General features: G+C 41.6%; 1 protein-coding gene across 2 annotated transcripts in view; it reads right to left on the reverse strand.

The window, feature by feature from the left end:
- Positions 1-14,226: 14,226 nt before the first annotated feature.
- PEBP4 (phosphatidylethanolamine binding protein 4) overlaps positions 14,227-17,884 on the reverse strand; it is a 260,280-nt gene continuing 256,622 nt past the window's right edge. For both annotated transcript variants that reach the window (XM_081333583.1, XM_081333582.1), the window contains exon 7: positions 14,227-15,066. In XM_081333583.1, the coding sequence (XP_081189709.1) occupies positions 14,975-15,066 (92 nt within the window). In that variant the 3' untranslated portion in view covers positions 14,227-14,974. The remainder of the gene's footprint in view (positions 15,067-17,884) is intronic.

Consider the following 17,884-nt stretch of genomic DNA (forward strand, 5'->3'; position numbering starts at 1 on the left):
AATCATTTAAAGTATTTTTTAGTGCTTTTCAGGGTTATGTCGTCATAAAGCACTGTACAAAGAAGAACCTGACTGTAGTCAACTGTAGCAGCAGCCCAGATAGAATTGCAAAATTGGTTTGAGTACACCAAGTCAAGCTGAAATTCAGTACAGTTGTAAATTGAAAAACTATTCATTTTTTTTTGCCTACTCATTTATAGAAGAAGTGAGCCTATCTATAGGAAAGTTGACACTCTAATGAGCAAACTCTAAGAAGTCCCTATCATTTCCATTCATCAAACGTCTGTGGGAAATTAATAAGAATCTATGACACAATAGGCAGGCTCTTAAAGGTAGAGGCAATTTTAGTTATCCTGTTTTAAGCTACTTAGGATTTAAAGGTTTGGGTGAATTTAAACAGTCAACTCTGAACTGAGATTGGAAGTTGCAGTGGATTAGTCCCTCTGATTTCCTAGCCCCTCTTCAGCCTAAAAACCACTGTATTATACATTAAGTGGACAATGCAAACCCATCTTTAGAGGCAGCTCCAGGCAATACATACTGAAGTAGTTTAAAGAAAAACTGTGCATAAGTTTCTGAGGCTAGTCAACAGACCTAGATGAACACTGTGTTATATATGTAAACAATCCTTTAATAGATATGTATATATGTTAACAGTTCAAATAATACGGCAACAGCAAAGTGTATAAACTAAAAGCCTCCTGACAGGAAAACACGCGGGAACTTTGACAGCTGTCAAAGTTCCCCGCACAGCGCAGGCGCCACCACTGACAGCTCGCGGCTGTCAAACTCCGGACTACGAGGAAGCCTGAGCTGTCAAAGCGTCCACCGCACAGCGCAGGCGCGACCACTGACAGCTCGCGGCTGTCAAAACACCAAGCCACGCGGAAGCCGGAGCTGTCAACAGAAGACGACGCGGATTGGTCCCTGCCTGACACGGCGCCAAATTAAACACCGCTGATTGGTCCTCGCTACCAGCTGCCGGCTATAAAAGCCGGACAAGTTATTCTATGTTTGCCTTGCTCTTAATAAACCTGTTGTTAACTAGCCAGTCGTCCCGAGTGGTCCTTGGCTACTTCACTGGCGACGAGGATGGGATCGCTCCGGAGCTGAAGTCACGGCCGAGGAAGAGAGTTCCCGGCAAGAGCTGTCACGGAGGTTTTAACTTCCATCGGAGCAACCCAGGACCGGACGACATGGCAAACTTCGGCCGTGTGAGGGAGTTTGATACCCGCCATCCCGAGAGATGGCAATCACACCTCGGCCAAGTCGAGGGATTCCTCCTCGTCAGTAAAATCACTGACGACCGAGCAAAGGCCGCCGCTCTGCTGTACATCAGCGGGCCCCCGGTGTACGATGCAGCCGTCGGGTTGTTCAGCCCGGTGCCCATCACTGAAGTCTCCTACGCGGACCTGGTGGACCAGCTGAACAAGTACTACATGCCGGCTCGTTCAGAACTATACTGGCGAGTACAATTCGTACAAAAGAAACAACGGCCGGACGAGCCCGCCAACGAGTTCATCGCCGGGGTCAGACACGCTGCACGGAACTGCTGCTTCCCCGACCTGGAAGACCGCATCAGAGACCAGGTGGTGATCGGTCTGAGGGACGAGAGGCTTCAGAAGAAACTGACGTCCAAACCCGACATGAACCTGGCTGAGCTGACCAGGGAGATCATGGCGTACGAGCACAGCCACAAGAAGAAGCCGACGATCACGACCCCTGAGACCCCCGCGACCGTCTACCAGGAGAGCGCAACCTTCAGTGACAGCGGAGAGTCGGTTGATTTCACCGATGGAGAAGCCCTACAGCGCAGAATGGAGCACCGGCAGCCGAGGAGGGGCAACACATCGGACAGCCGGAGGTCCAGGAACCCCCCACCGCCACCACCTCGTTACGAGCAACGAGCCGCCTGTGCCAGCTGCGGGGGCAACCATGCCCGAGGAAGCTGCCGTTTTAGGAACGCGAAATGCCACAATTGCGGGAAGACTGGCCACATCAAGCCGGTGTGCCGCAGCAAGGGCCGGGACAACATCAATGAGGTGGAGGCAAACCCCCCAGGTAGGCCGGCTGCCCAGGCCAGCAGGGAAACCCCACCAGGGCCCCTGGTAGAGACAATTGACAGGGTAAACAGCATAAGCTCCAAGGTTAAGATTTGGGTCAGAATTCAGGGGGTGCCCTGCCAGATGGAAGTAGATTCAGGGTCAGCAGTCTCCTTAATTTCGCTGACAACCTATCAGGAGATCTGTCAGCAAGGCCGAGGACAAATTCCCCTGAAACAAACTCAGGTACACCTAGCTGACTTCCAGAAAACCCCCATTCCGTTGGAAGGGAAAGCCAAGGTCGTAGTGCAGTACAAGGGGTTCAAGGGTCCCCTGGAGGTTTTAGTTACACCAGGGAACCGTACCAACCTGATAGGACTAAACTGGTTCAGTCCGCTAGGCATCGCCTTAACGGGGGTTAACACCATTCAAACACCCAGCCTAGAAGTCGTTTGCGATAAGTACGCCGACGTTTTCGATGGCACTTTAGGAAAATATACGGGTCCCCCCATCTCCTTGCAGCTAAACCCTGCAATCCAACCAATTAAAATAAGAGCCAGGAGGGTACCTTTTGCCCTTAAAGAAAAAATTGAAAACGAACTGGATCGCCTCGTAGGACTAGGGGTGCTGGAGCCAACAGAAGGGGGAACCTGGGAGACCCCTATTGTCACCCCAATCAAACCTAATGGTGAAGTGAGAGTGTGCGCTGATTATAAGGCGACAGTCAACCTAGCCCTCAGCCCCCATGCCTACCCGGTGCCAGCGGTAAGGGACGTATTTGCTTCCATCCGCTCTGGTGCCCTTTTCGCCAAGCTTGATCTCACACAGGCGTATTTGCAACTGCCTGTCACTGAGGACACTGCGGAGGCCCAGACAATTGTCACCCACCGCGGTGCCTTTAAAGTAAAGAGGCTCCAATTTGGCATATCGGCGGCCCCGGGTATATTTCAGGGTATCATGGAGAAGACCCTGAAAGGAATACCCGGGGTCTGCCCCTATTTCGACGATGTTCTCATCGCCGGAGAAAACGAAGCGAACTTAGCTGACAGGCAGCTTAGCTGTGCTCAGAGAAGCCGGCCTCAAACTTAAGCGGGAAAAGTGCTCTATTGGAGTCACATCCACTGAATTCCTAGGGTACAAAATAGATAGCCCCACCTCAGAAAAACTTCAGGCTATTCAAACCGCACCCAGCCCTAGGAATAAACAAGAGCTCCAATCCTTTTTAGGACTGTTAAACTTTTACCACGCCTTCATCCCCCATAAAGCGACTATTGCGGAGCCTCTGCATAGACTCCTAGACAAGGGTACAACTTGGTCCTGGACCAAAGAACATGAGAATAGCTTCCAATCGTTAAAAAAGATTATCTGTCACAGTTCAACTATCACCCTTTTCAGAGAGGACACCCCAATATGCATCGCTTGCGATGCCTCTCCCTATGGAATCGGGGCTGTCTTAAGTCACATATTCAAGGACGGTACACAAAGACCCATAGCCTTCTATTCACGCACTCTGACCAAAGCTGAAAGAAACTATGCACAAATTGACAGGGAAGCCCTAGCAATAGTAGCAGGGGTCAAAAAATTTCATGATTACCTGTATGGAAGACCATTTACTATAATTACGGATCACAAACCCCTGCTAGGCATATTCACTTGGAACAAAACTACTCCACAGATTCTCTCTCCAAGAATTTTAAGATGGTCAACATTCTTAGCAGCCTATTCCTATCAACTAATACATAAACCAGGTAAAGAATTGGGACATGCTGACTGCCTCAGCAGACTGCCCATACAAACCAGGGACGCAGACCCAGCCCCAGCCAGCCAGATTTTAGCAATCTCCCAACTGCCAGAATGCCCCCTGACTGCAAACGTCATAGCTAATAATTCTGCCAAAGATAAAATACTTGCCAGAATCCTCAAATGGGCCACAACAGGATGGCCAGCTCAAAATCCACAACCTCAATTCCAACCTTATTATAACAGGAAAAATGAGATCTCAACACATAGAGGATGCCTGCTGTGGGGAAATAGGGTTATTATTCCAGAGAAAAACATAGACCAAACATTACAAATTTTACACGAAGGACACCCTGGAATTGTAAAAATGAAGGCGATGGCTAGAAGTTATGTGTGGTGGCCAGGCATAGATAAACAAATAGAAAAGTATGTGGGTGGGTGTTATACCTGTCAAGAGACCAGGAATGAACCACCCCAGGCACCAATCCATAAATGGGAGACTACAAGGAACCCTTGGTCACGTATACATATAGATTTTGCTGGACCCATCCAAGGCCAAAGTTTCTTAATTGTAGTAGACAGCCACTCTAAATGGCTGGAAGTCACACCCCTTAGAAAAACAACGTCCCAAGCCACTATTCAAGCTTTACGAAAAATATTCGCTACACACGGCCTACCTGACACCATGGTTTCTGACAACGGACCTCAATTCACCTCTCGTGAATTTCAGATCTTCGCTATGAAGAATTGTATTAGGCTGGTCACGTCGGCGCCGTTCCACCCATCGTCGAACGGAATGGCTGAAATTATGGTACGATCCACAAAAGACGCGTTAAAAAAATTCGTTAAAGGGAACTGGCAGAGGCGCCTCAGCCAGTTCCTCTTAGCACAACACACAACACCATGCTCTACGACCGGCAAATCACCGGCGGAATTAAGATGGGGGAGAAGGCTAATAACACGTCTGGACAGACTGCACCCCGACACATATCCAGAAGAAAAACAGCACCCCCACCCCGCCCGCACACTCAACCCAGGTCAATTGATTTGGGCACGATCATACACTGATAAAAACAAGTGGGTCCAAGGGACAGTAATAAAACAAACAGGGCCCATCTCATACCTTATAGCTACGCAAGCACAGGGCAACATACGCCGCCATATTGATCAGCTCAGACCCAGACAACCACCACACAATTCTGAGCAACCAACCAATGCCAGCATACAACCCCCACCGGAAATGCTGCCTATCCCAAACCAGGAAGAAGAACACCAAAACGAAGATCCGGAACCAGACCACCCTCCACCCCTTCGCCGCTCAACCAGGAATCGTAGACCACCCACCTACCTAAAAGACTATCAGTGGGCAGGTTCAAACATCCAAGAGGAAGGAAACGCACCAGGGGAGGGGTAAGGGGTGTGTTATATATGTAAACAATCCTTTAATAGATATGTATATATGTTAACAGTTCAAATAATACGGCAACAGCAAAGTGTATAAACTAAAAGCCTCCTGACAGGAAAACACGCGGGAACTTTGACAGCTGTCAAAGTTCCCCGCACAGCGCAGGCGCCACCACTGACAGCTCGCGGCTGTCAAACTCCGGACTACGAGGAAGCCTGAGCTGTCAAAGCGTCCACCGCACAGCGCAGGCGCGACCACTGACAGCTCGCGGCTGTCAAAACACCAAGCCACGCGGAAGCCGGAGCTGTCAACAGAAGACGACGCGGATTGGTCCCTGCCTGACACGGCGCCAAATTAAACACCGCTGATTGGTCCTCGCTACCAGCTGCCGGCTATAAAAGCCGGACAAGTTATTCTATGTTTGCCTTGCTCTTAATAAACCTGTTGTTAACTAGCCAGTCGTCCCGAGTGGTCCTTGGCTACTTCAAACACAGTGGCACTTCAATGCTAAAAGTCAGTGTGGTGCAATGGTAAAGGTGCTGGGAGACCTTGGTTCAGGGAAACTCAGCTTCAAGTCCATATGCAGCTTTGGAAGCTCCAAAAACACCAAAGGAGGATTTCATTTACTGCCTTGTTAATCTCAGGCCTCACAATCAATATTAAATGACACAGAAAAACCCCAATAATCAAAGGATTGTTTTTTTAAGCCCAGTTTTCCCCCCCATTTTTTAAAACAGGAAAAAACATTAAGTGCGTCTACAATTTGTACGATGGCAATACAAGTAATCAAGCAGTTAGAAGTACTATTGAAGGTTTCTCCATTCCAGTTACTAAATATGTGTGGAGAAAATCTTTTAGGAAGCAACCCTCATAAACCAAATAAACCAAAGTCTGAAGCAAAGTCTGGGAGACCAGACTCATCCATTACAATGACAAATGTGCAAGAATGTGATCCATTCTTCCTGCTAGAAACAAATGACTTTTGCCCCACTATGACAAAAAAGGAGAGAGAGTCATTTGATCTGAATTTTGCATCTGCCATATATAGGATTTCTTACAATTTGCAATTGCTGATCTCCTCTGTAGTACAGGTAGCCCTCAGGTTACAACCACAGTTGAGCCCCAAATTTATGTTGCAAAGTGAAACACTTGTTAAGTCAGTTTTGCCCCATTTTACAACTTTTCTTGCCACAGTTGTTAAGTGAATCATTGCATTTGTTCAGTTAGTAACATGGTTGGTAAGTGAATCTGGATCCCCCGGTGACTTTGCTTGTCAGAAGTTCACAAAAGCTGATCACATGACCCTCAGACATGCCAACTATCATAAATATGAACCAGTTGCCAAGCATCTAAATTTTGATCATGTGACCATGTGACCATTAACTCTGGAAATTCTGACCGTTGCAGCGTAGTAAGTATGGAAAAATGGTCGTAGGTCGCTTTTTCAGTGCCGTTGTAACTTTGAACAGCCACTAAATGAACTGTTGTAAGTCGAGATCTAACGGTAATGGCCTTTTTAATTTCTGTTATAAAACCATCTTATCAAGATATGAGTCCTTGAATCTGCCTGGAAGACTTTAAGTTCCAGTATCCTTCCTTTCTTCCATCCATCCATCCATCCATCCATCCATCCATCCATCCATCCATCATCCATCCATCCATCCATCCATTATCCATCCATCCATCCATCCATCCATCCATCCATCATCCATCCATCCATCCAACCATCCAACCATCCATCCATCCATCCATCCATCCAATTTGTAAGCCATTTAATTCCCAATGATTCCGGTTTAGATGAAGCCTAATGGCATGAATCCAGTAATGGCACATAAGGACATCTTCTGTGGTACCCCAGCAAACATAGATGTTTGGCAACATTTAAGTCGCATCTAAAACGTAATGAGCATTGGAGGCAAAGGAGTTCTACTTAGAAAACTTTCTGACACTGGGCACAGGAGCTAGCTAGATCCAAGTCACCCAAGTGACAATATTTTAGGAGTGCTCACAGTTACAAATTCAACAGTGACATTCAAAAAATGGGTAAAGGGAAACTTTCCAAAGTGTACTAAGTTTGGAAATAATATGAGAAAAAAACAGTAATTTTTGTATGTGGATTGTATCATTGACATATTTTTCTGTCTAAAAACACTAAATATTTTATCTCCGGAGACTTTTCAAGCTAGGGAGTAGGGCAAAAACTTTGGAGAGAACATGCAGGTGAAGGATAAAAGCTTCTCCGGCAAACTCCTCTCACTCACAAAACTATCCCTAATGGCAAGAAATTGAATGACAGGTATAAATGCAGTCCAGCGTATAATGAAGTATGTGGTTAGTAAACCTATGGGAAATGATAGGTTATATTTTGCCTTTTAGACCTAAATAGAACAGATGAGAAATAATACTCTGTTTTGCAAATGCTGTCAATTTGCAAGTATCTTCATTTCTCATAACTAACCGTGCTGGTTAAGGATGATACAAATTAGGGGCTTCAGTAGGAATTGGGGAACCAGAGATGTTGTCCATTTTGGTCTGGATAAACTTGTAAGTCTGGACTTCAGACAGAATTTGTTAGGATTTCAGAGTTAAGGTTTCTATGGATCTTGATGATGTTTCATACCTACGGAACATTAGCAATAGAGTAATTTGAGAATTGTTTTGACAATAGATTATTCATCTATGACCAGTTACTGATAGAATTACATTTATATACATTTACTGCATATAGCCTGAGAGATATTAGACAGGCTATATACAGTAAATGTATATAAATGTAAATGTATCAGTAACTGGTCATAGATGAATATTCTATTGTCAAAACAGCCCCGAGTAAATACTTTTTTTGCTTAGTACAAAATCAGAAAATAAACGATATTGGATTTAGTCAGCTTGTACAATTCAAAGTAAACTTGTTCAAAACCAAAGACCATCTGGGAAATTACTCTCTTAAAAATTGGGTTTCTAAGTAATTTGTTCCAATTTCACTGATGCTCCGAATTTGGTTTATGGTATATTATTTCTTTATTCTTTTCTTATTCTACAGAAAAAAGCCACCACAAAAACCTGTAATGGAAACTCAGACTAACTACAAATAGTACCTCCTCTGGATGCTAAAAATGATAACTACATAAAGAGAGAAGTAAATATTCAGGAAGGAATAAATTTAAATCTATTTCAGTGCTGACCTGTTCCATTACAACACTGCTGAAAATTTGTGTCGAAGTCTAGTCTCTTCCTCCAGGATGTGACGTATTTCCTTTCCATCACCGACTGATTTAGAAACAAAACTTTCTACATTTAGCCACAGAGAATTTTAGCTTCTCTTTTCCCCCCTGCTTTGCAGCAAATGAAAGAGTGGAAGAGAGCTGGGCTGGCCAGTGACTACATCCTTCTCTCTCTCTCTCTCTCTGATTTTAGTGTAAATTAAGTAAACCCACAATTAATATTTTCCACATAATGCAATTCTTGCAAACACTGAAGTGAGAGTTTGTGGTTATGATCAAGTCAATGTTTCTACTATGTAACATATATTAATAAAATCCATACGCAGTATGTAAAGCAAAGCATTAATGATAGCTGGAAAATTAATGAAGAGCAGGTTTATTAAGGACTATTATTCCTTAAGAATCAAAGTTATCTTCAAGTCAGCATGTTTCCTAATACAGTCACAAGGGGACAGCAACAAAAAAAAGGATTGGCTTCATCTCCTGATTTTGAACACCTCAGAGATATCAGGTTGTCAATTGTGAGAAACAAAATGACTGTTTTTGGAAACTGAAGTTATTCTACAACATTTTGTTGAGGGTCCAAATTTTTCAGCATAGTAGCACAGGTGGTCCTTGGCTTACAACCATTTTTCATGACCATTCAGAGTTACAGCACTGAAAACTGGTCACAACTGGTCCTCACACTTATAACTGTTTAGAGCAGCCCTACAGTCATGTGATCATAATTTGGGCACTTGGCAACCAGCATGTATTTACAATGGTTGCAGGATCCCAGTGCATTTGTGATCGCTGTTTTTGCGACCAGCCAGCTTCTAACAAGCAAAGTCAGGGGGAAACCAGATTCGCTTCACAATTGCAGTGATTTGCTCAACAGCGTTCAGAAAAAAGGTTGTAACATCTGGTGTGACTCACTTAACAACTGCCTTGCTTAGCAGAGGTAATTCTGGTATCAATTGTGGTTGTAATTTGAGGACTACCTGTATTATCAATCTGGGTTAAATTGCTCATGGTGCCTTATTCGCCTCTATTTGACTTCCACAGCATTTAGTGGAATACAGCCCGTGGCTCTGGAGTTATGAAGAACTGTTGGTATACTCATATACTTTATTGTCATGACTATCTCGGCTGGCTTTTATGTTTTGTGACTAGTATTTGTGGTCTGGAAAATACAGACAAAGGTTGCATAGACTATTTTCTTGAATGGGACAAGGTTGTTCCATAGTGTTCAAGGATATAGATAAAATGGGGGCATTTAGGCCAATCTGGAATTGCTGCAAAAACTGAATGCAAAGTGTCTCAAAGCTTTTATCAAGCCGTTGCTCACCTTTAAGGTCAGTTATTCAGGTAAGGAACATGATTGTGCTGCTTACTTGTTTGATTCTATGTAGCTAACAAAAACAACAATAAAGTTCTTTTTCAAGTGCTATGGGTTTCCACTACTGACATAGTATCTTGTAATGTCATCTAGCCATTATTGAGATGAAGACATTCTGGATCATTCTACAAGTTGCTATCTGTAGGTCATGACTGAGGATTCTTCCAACACGTCCATCCATACAAAACAATGCAGGCATAAAAAGTTGCCAAACCTTATCCTGTCTTGGTTGTATCTGATTTGAGTCACCATCAAATGACATCTTGTCTTGTGAGAACACCACTCCTTGTAAGATCGTTTTGTTTTTTTCTTCTGGTTTTGCTGCCACACCCTCTTAACTTGTAAAACCCAATGGAGAAAACATCCACCATGCAGGAACAAAGAAAGCCTGAATTTGGGACACTACCAGGATTTTTCTGGTTTGTCAGCTTCTCCATTCAACCCATGTGGACATCTCTCCACCCTCAGCAAAAGTGCACTGCCCTCTTAATGCATTGAAAGCCTGGACAGAAGTGGTCAAATTAGATGGTATCAAAGTTAACGGTGCAGGAGATGTCAGGTATGAAAGGAACTCAGGAAACGTAGTAGCAATTGGGAAAACAGGTGCTATAGTAATGGTTATCATAGAGGTGGCTTGTCCAGTCATAGGAAGGGAGCAGATACATTCCAAAATGTATCTCTGATCTCACACAAAATCTCCAAAATAATGACCAACACAACATTACAGATGTACTTCTTAAAGCTTGCAGTGAGATAGTATTGTCTTTGGGGAGAAATATTATTTCCTCATTATTAAAACTGATGCATCTAAAGATACCTTATGATGTTTCACTCATGGGCTGAAATGAGATGAGCACAATGCTGAGTGACCAAAAGGAAGGATTTTCAACAGCTGGTTGCAGTTGTAATTAATGTCAACCAAATTTCTCAATCCTGTCATTGCCTTGCTACATAATGCATAATGTATTCAAAATCAAAATAGGATGTGATTACAGATCTCTCTGTTTTAGCTCAATAAGTCATGTGATATGCTACTACACAAAAACTCCCTCTTCTATGCAGGCTTTACTAGCAAACACACTCAGGCTTGAAAACCTCATGATGAAGGACTAATTGTTTAAATTTTAATTCAGAACACTTTAGTTCTAGTGGGATAAATAAAATAGAACAAATCATGCATAATATAAGGATAAATACGTGGAAAATTTGATGTGCTGTACAACTGAAACATCTACTATTTAAGGGGCAGGCTTTGGACATGAACTTGGAGATACAGATGGTCCAGAATAGGCTAGCTAGACTGCACTGAAAGCCAACACCATTATTAAACACTAGTAGGCTTTCAGATCAAATGCTGTTGCTGGTCATGGAAAGTATGAAGCTCCATTGTAGGAGAAGGAGTGGCAGAACCTGGGGCAGAGTCAAAAGAGGAATCAATCTAGAATCCCTACATAGCTACAAATGGACTAAGTCCAACCTCTTGAATACCATTGACCTGTATCTAGTTCCAAGTTGAGAATATTCCTGTGCTTAAGCATGGGTAGTAATAGATCACTCTAATTGGAACTTCAGGTGTGATCCTGGTCTTTCGCACCTGACATCTATACAATATAGTAGTGTGGGCTACATCAGGCAGCAGGAGTGTATATGTCTATCTAGTAATATCATGAGAAGGCCTTCCAAGAATCCTTCAGATGAAGTTAGGGCTAGCTGGATCAGGTAGCAGGTTTTTCTGGTGAGGCCCCATACTCTTTCTGTTTATTGCCCCCCAGAAGTACATGCAGACTCCCCTCAGCACCTCCTGGTATTTTGTAAAGCTATCAGAACAATCCTGTTCATCTGAGCTTTTAATCCATGTTGATAGTTTAGCAATAACCATGTAGTTATTAATTTGATGTCTGTTTATGTTTGCTCTGCTGCACACCACCACTTAATATCCACAGATTGGGATGGCTTGCAAACATTGTAAAATAAATACATAAAACCGAATTTATTTATGGAGAACATTGAAGGAATTCTTATGCTTGCCCCATGCGCAAATGGCAATTCTAGGGAGCTAACACAGGATTACAAACACAGCCAATAAAGATAAAAATCCCAGGAAAAGAGAAAACGAAGACTTGCTGATGACAAGAGTAAGTCTAATTGAGTTAAATAAGATTTTTCCCAAGCAAGGAACCATAAAGTTGCAACCCCAAAATTACAAATAAGCCACAAACGGAATTTATACATTAACGAAAGAGTCTGATACTGTCTTTTGGGAACATGGTATGTGATGAAAACCTAAGATTTGTTCTTTGAAGATTAATGACACTTGCCAAGTCTGAACTTGGCATGGACATTTAGTTCTTCTCTGCATTTTCTGAAGGAATACTTTAATTGCCTGATGCCTTCTGGTGGACTTCAGATACCACAACACTGCCCTCTCCCGTCTCCACTTCTGGTCTTTCTGGGTGAAGCCACATCAACGTGTGAGTCAATACTCCTAATATAATTTGAGAATTCTAGTATTTCTACATAAAACCCTGCCACCCAACTAGACTTTCAATTTGAACTCAACTGATAGTTCAGACCTAGCTATAAAATAAACACCAGTGTGGTTTCCGTACCATTTTCTCCTCTTATATTTCAATTAAAAGGAAAAAAAGGAGGGGAAAAACTATGGCGACAATTTCCTAGAGAGGTAACCATCTGACTCTCTGCTCCTTTTCTCCTGAAAGTAAACATGTTCACCACAAGGAATTAAAGACAGAGAGGAAAGGATGACTACAATCTGATGTTGGGATGTCAACTAAGTGTGACCTTTCATTTCTACTGGTTCCTTGGCCTTAATCTGAAACACCAATTACACCCTGGGCAAATGATAAATATAAAAAAAGAAGAGAACCCACTTTAGCTGACTCCCATGACATGCTAAATTGTCATTTCCTCTTGCTTCTAATTTTAACTCACACAGTTAAAGTAGAGTTATGTGTTTTGGACCTTCTTCCTCTTTACTTGTGGTAAGTTACACCCCTAACACAAGCTTCCTCTCTATTTCAAACTTTTTTCTTCTGCCTCATGGAGAAGGATATAATTGGCTGTTATGAAGCTTACATCACACTGGAAATGGAACCGTGATAGACACTCATGTGATTTATGAATAGAACGGGTCAAGAATATACGAAACTGGTTGATGGCTTTGTTCCTTTTTCTCATAATGCACCTTAAAAATTTGGTGATAGCCAGATTTCACTGAAACTTAAGAATGATTGGCATCAGTTATTCTCACTGACTGAACCAAGACCATTCCAGAATGGAAATTACTTCTCCCAAGTAGAAACATTCTAGGATGTATTTGAATATAAATGGGTTGTTTGAGAAGGAATCATGCAATTGGGGCCACACATGCAGTAGCTGCTTTCTTAAACTTTCTTATACTTAAATAAAAAGGCAAAAATCATATTTAGCTTCCTTCTTCTCTTAGTAACATTCTGGAAAAAGGAACTGCTGCTTTGCAGATGCACAATTCCTTTTAAAGGAAAGGAAAGGAAAATGCTAATTTCATTGTCCAGTAATAGGTTGGAAGAGTAAAAATGAAAAAAAAAAGAATAGCCATGCGTGTGACAGGGAAGAAAGTAAAAGAGCTGAGGAGGTGGGACAACAGGAGTGATGATGAAGTATCCAGTGGTGTGAATGCAGGCACAAAGCATTTTGTCAAAGGGTGTCCTCAAAGGTGACAATGTCATTGACTAAGAAGCATATCAATCTGATAAATAAAGTCAATTTGGGGGGCTTCTGTAATCAAAACACAGCAATTTGATTATTTCAAGTTGAAAATTATATAGAATCACTTATTTCAACCAAGCACTGTAACATGGTAAATAAGAGTATTAAATGTTTGAGGGAACTAGGCATGTCTACTCTAACAAAGAGGCTTAGGGGAGGCATGGTAGCAGTCTTCCAGTCCTTGAGGGGTGTCACAGAGAAGAGGGGGGTCAACCTATTCTCCAAAGCACCTGAGGCCAAGACAAAAAGTAATGGATGAAAGCTTGTTAAAGAGAAATCCAGCCTAGAATTAAGGAGAAATTTCCTGACAGTGAGAGCAATTAATCAGTGGAAAGGCTTATCTCCAGAAGTTGTGGGTGTTCCACCACTGGAGGTCTTTAAGAAGAGATTGGGCAGCCATTTATCTGGAATGATATAGGGTCTCCTGCTTGAGCAAGAGGCTGGATTAGAAGACCTTCAAGGTCCCTTACAATTCTACTGTTCTATGTTCTATTTTAAAGTTATTTCTAAACTGCACATTTCCAACTTTGCAGTTGTCTGTTGCTGATTTATCCATTTGTGCTGCATGCTATCCTGAAGGGTGTGTAGAATCATGTACAGGGACAGTATTCCCTCAAAGGAAAAACACTGATACCAGAAAAAAAATATTACAATATTTTGTAATATTTTATGAAGCTTATGTCCAATTTCAGTGAGATTCCATATCCCAACTGTGCAATAAAAAAACTTGAGAAAGCAAGAATGAAGTGCTTTTTTTAATTGAATGCTGCAATAAATGGCAGATATTAGTTCAAGGGTGAAACATGGATGCATACTTGCAAAGAATATGTAGCCTGGGAAGGGAAATCATGAATGGAAGTGCCACAAAAGAGTATTTGATGTCAATTAAATATCTAAAACAAAAGGCTGGTTGTAGTTGTTGGTCATGAGTAGGCTATGGATCTTTCAATAGTAAAAAAGTCCTTGGGGAGTATACACACATCATACTTGGATAGAACTTTAACAGAAGACACATTCGGCAAAAATCTGAGCTGGTAAGGGGCAATGTTTCATTGTTTAAGGAATGATTATAGATTTGTGGCTATACTGTCACTTTGCTTCCAAGCTAATATGAGAGGAATTTAGAACACATATTTAATTTTAAGGCCATACAAGTTCTGCAGTGAATGCGCTGCATTTTCTGTGATATGTGAGTAGAATGCTAGGGATGACTAGGCTATTGTATTAATGCCAGTCAAAAAGTATAATGAATCCTGAAATAAAATCATAGCCAGCTCTATAAAGCCTATTGGTCATGCAAAAATCCAGCCCATGCTTGCTGAATGAAGAGAAAGATTCAATCTGATTTGCTCCACAGGGAAGAAAGCAAGCTAAATTATTGAGAGCAATAGCGCTTGTACTGCTGGTGCTTCTATTGCTAGTCACGGTAATCCTTAGTGATAAACTGGGTTGAAGCCACAGGTGTTCCAAGCTGAAACCGATCCACAAAGTTGTTTATGTTCCAGGAACCTGCAAAGGAAAGAGAAAGATCTCAAAACCTTTTACTCTTAGAAGTGATGTGGCCCGTGATGCAGTTACTCAATGGGAAATTAGGTGACTCTTTCCCATGTGCTGTATATTTGCTGGTAAAATTTTCCATGTATGGAGCTTGGCTGAAAAGAAATGTACACTGGAAAGGAGGCAAATCAACTCTGTGAAGATATAGCTGAGACAACATTTTGGCTTCTTCTAACCACAACTTTTATCTCTAAAATCAGAATCTTGTTCTCCTATGCATTTTAAACGTTGAAGTTTCAACTGTTTGAAAAGTAGTATCCGCCCCAAATGTGCTTCTTAGACACCAAGCTCTAATGCTGTAGGATACTGAATCCACAGGAGGAAAAAAAATACCAACATGAAACAACAATTTTCTGATGGCAAAACACTTTTACTTTCCTGCCAAGGATAACCAGAAGAATCACACATGCTTAACAGGGCAAAATATTCTGGAATGCTCTCTGTTACAACCAAGAAGGCTTTATTGATTTGTGGCCATTAATTGCATTTTCACCTAGATAGGTGTGTAGTATGTTTCAACATACATATCCTTGGACTGTGCACGCCAGTCTTTCTGGTCTGACACTATAAAATGTTCACATTTTGGCCTATGTCTTGATTACATCAGGCCCAACAGAATTATGAAGAGGAAAGAAAACAAATTCCCAGTAGATTATTTAAATGCTGGCCTTTTAACTTTAGTTGTCGTTCACTCTGGTTTTAGGATTTGAGTGGATGTATGGTTCTATCAATGAGATATTATGTGCCACCAAGTCACTATTGACTCCAAACGACCAGATATATTTTCCCTGTGACAAATGAATTGAGATATATGAAAAAGAATTCTCAGCATTCTTGTCCAATTATTTTCCTAGGACATCTGTATACTGCATATGTGTCTAGGGATTTTTACAATACACCATATCTATGTAGTGTTCATAGTCATTGGGAATTGGGTGGCATAAAAATTTATTGTTCATTGCACAGACAGATGTTCAGACTGTGTTTGGCATTTTTATCCACCTATCCAGTTCCTTCCAAAGTCCTGGGGCAGGCAGACACTGAATCCCGATGGTGTTAAAGGTATTGTTGCAGAATGCCAATTGTTCTGAGTAAGGCTGCCTTTTGCAACTGACTGATGGTGATGTATTATTATTATTGATCATCGCACAGTCAGCCAGATGTTCAGACTGGATTTGGCATTTTTGTCTACCTATCAAGTCCTTACGAAGGACCTGGGATAGGCAGATGTGGATGTTTGATGGTATTATAGATATCGTTGCAGGATGGAAGCAGTTCCTAGTAAGGCTGCCTTTTGCCATTGACTAATGGTGAATTTGTCAATGCCGATGGTGTTCAAGTGGTGCTCCAGTTGTTTTGGGATTGCACCCAAGGTGCCTATTCCTATTGGTACTACCCTTGCTTGCCTTTGCCACAGTCTTTCTACTTCTATTTGTAGGTCTTTGTATTTTGTTATCTTCTCCAGTTATTTCTCGTCTATTCTGCTGTCTCCAGGTACTGCCACGTCCACTATCCAGACTTTTTTGTCTTTCTTATCAACAATTGTTAAGTCCAGGGTGTTATGTTGCAGGTTCTTGTCTGTTTGAATTCTGAAGTCCCAGAGCAAATATTATTATTATTATTATTATTATTATTATTATTATTATTATTATTATTATTATTATTATTATTATTATTATTATTATTGCATTTCATTCTATTTTAATTATTTATAGACTGACTTAATCATCTTTTGCTTAAAGCATGAATAAAAACAGATTCAACTGGGCTTTGTTTGAAGCAAGGATAATAAACTCCTTGGAGATGCCTGCTTGCTACTACCAACACGGCAAAGGAGAGCTTCCCAGCTCCCTCAAAATGAAGTTGGAATAAATGTCAATTCAAAGCCATCCAAATCCAAGGATCCATTCAATATTACAAGATGCTTAATTTTATCCTATTTTAAATCCTATGACTTAAAATGTGAGTTCTGAAGAAAAGTTTCTCGTAGTTTTCCATTTCAAGCCATCCAGGAAATCCCTGCAGATCCGTAGCACTGTGTTGGTGGAGAGAATAAGAGACTTCTCCTTTCTGCAACCGTCAATTTCATGTGATTAAACTCTCAGTGCTCACTGTTTCTTATTGTTCCAAAGCCTATTTGTTGATGATTAGTTCCTCCCTTTTGATAACTCTTCTCTATGTTAGAATCTAAACTTACATCCTTACGTACGGCATATTTTGTTACTGTTCTAAAACTCAGTTGAGCCCACACATCCATATGTGTCCAGGTGTTTCTACGGCAATATCTTTCTGCTAGATTTCAAACTGCTGCTGTTGTGTTTTTTTTTTGACTGTCCATGAGAAAATAGGACAAACATAAATTTTTAAAAGGAAGACTTTCTGCAAACTTTGAATGTTGTGACCTGAGAACCAAAGGAAAACTGAATTTACAGCCCTAAGAAACGAGAATTGAATGAGTTTCATGTCTCTTAACCTGTACAGGAAATCTTTGCTGCTACATGCTGTGAAGAATTTATACTGTGGTGGCAGCATGAATATATATGCGTGTGTCCACATGTGTTTCTAAGTCAAAAGTAAATGGAACAGAAGCACTAACAATGGCATCTTTCTTCCAGTCCAGGTCTGATACTACAGACACAAGAGCTTCTCTTCTAACTTCGGCAGAGAATAATACTTTCTGAGTTTGACATGCTAGCATAACAAGACACAGATATAGTATAGGTTATTTTTTTTTACTGAGGTTATGTTTTTATTCTGAATATATACTCCT

Source organism: Vipera berus (genome assembly GCF_964194415.1).
Source record: "Vipera berus genome assembly, chromosome: 8".
In the NCBI taxonomy this organism is placed as follows: Eukaryota; Metazoa; Chordata; class Lepidosauria; order Squamata; family Viperidae; genus Vipera; species Vipera berus.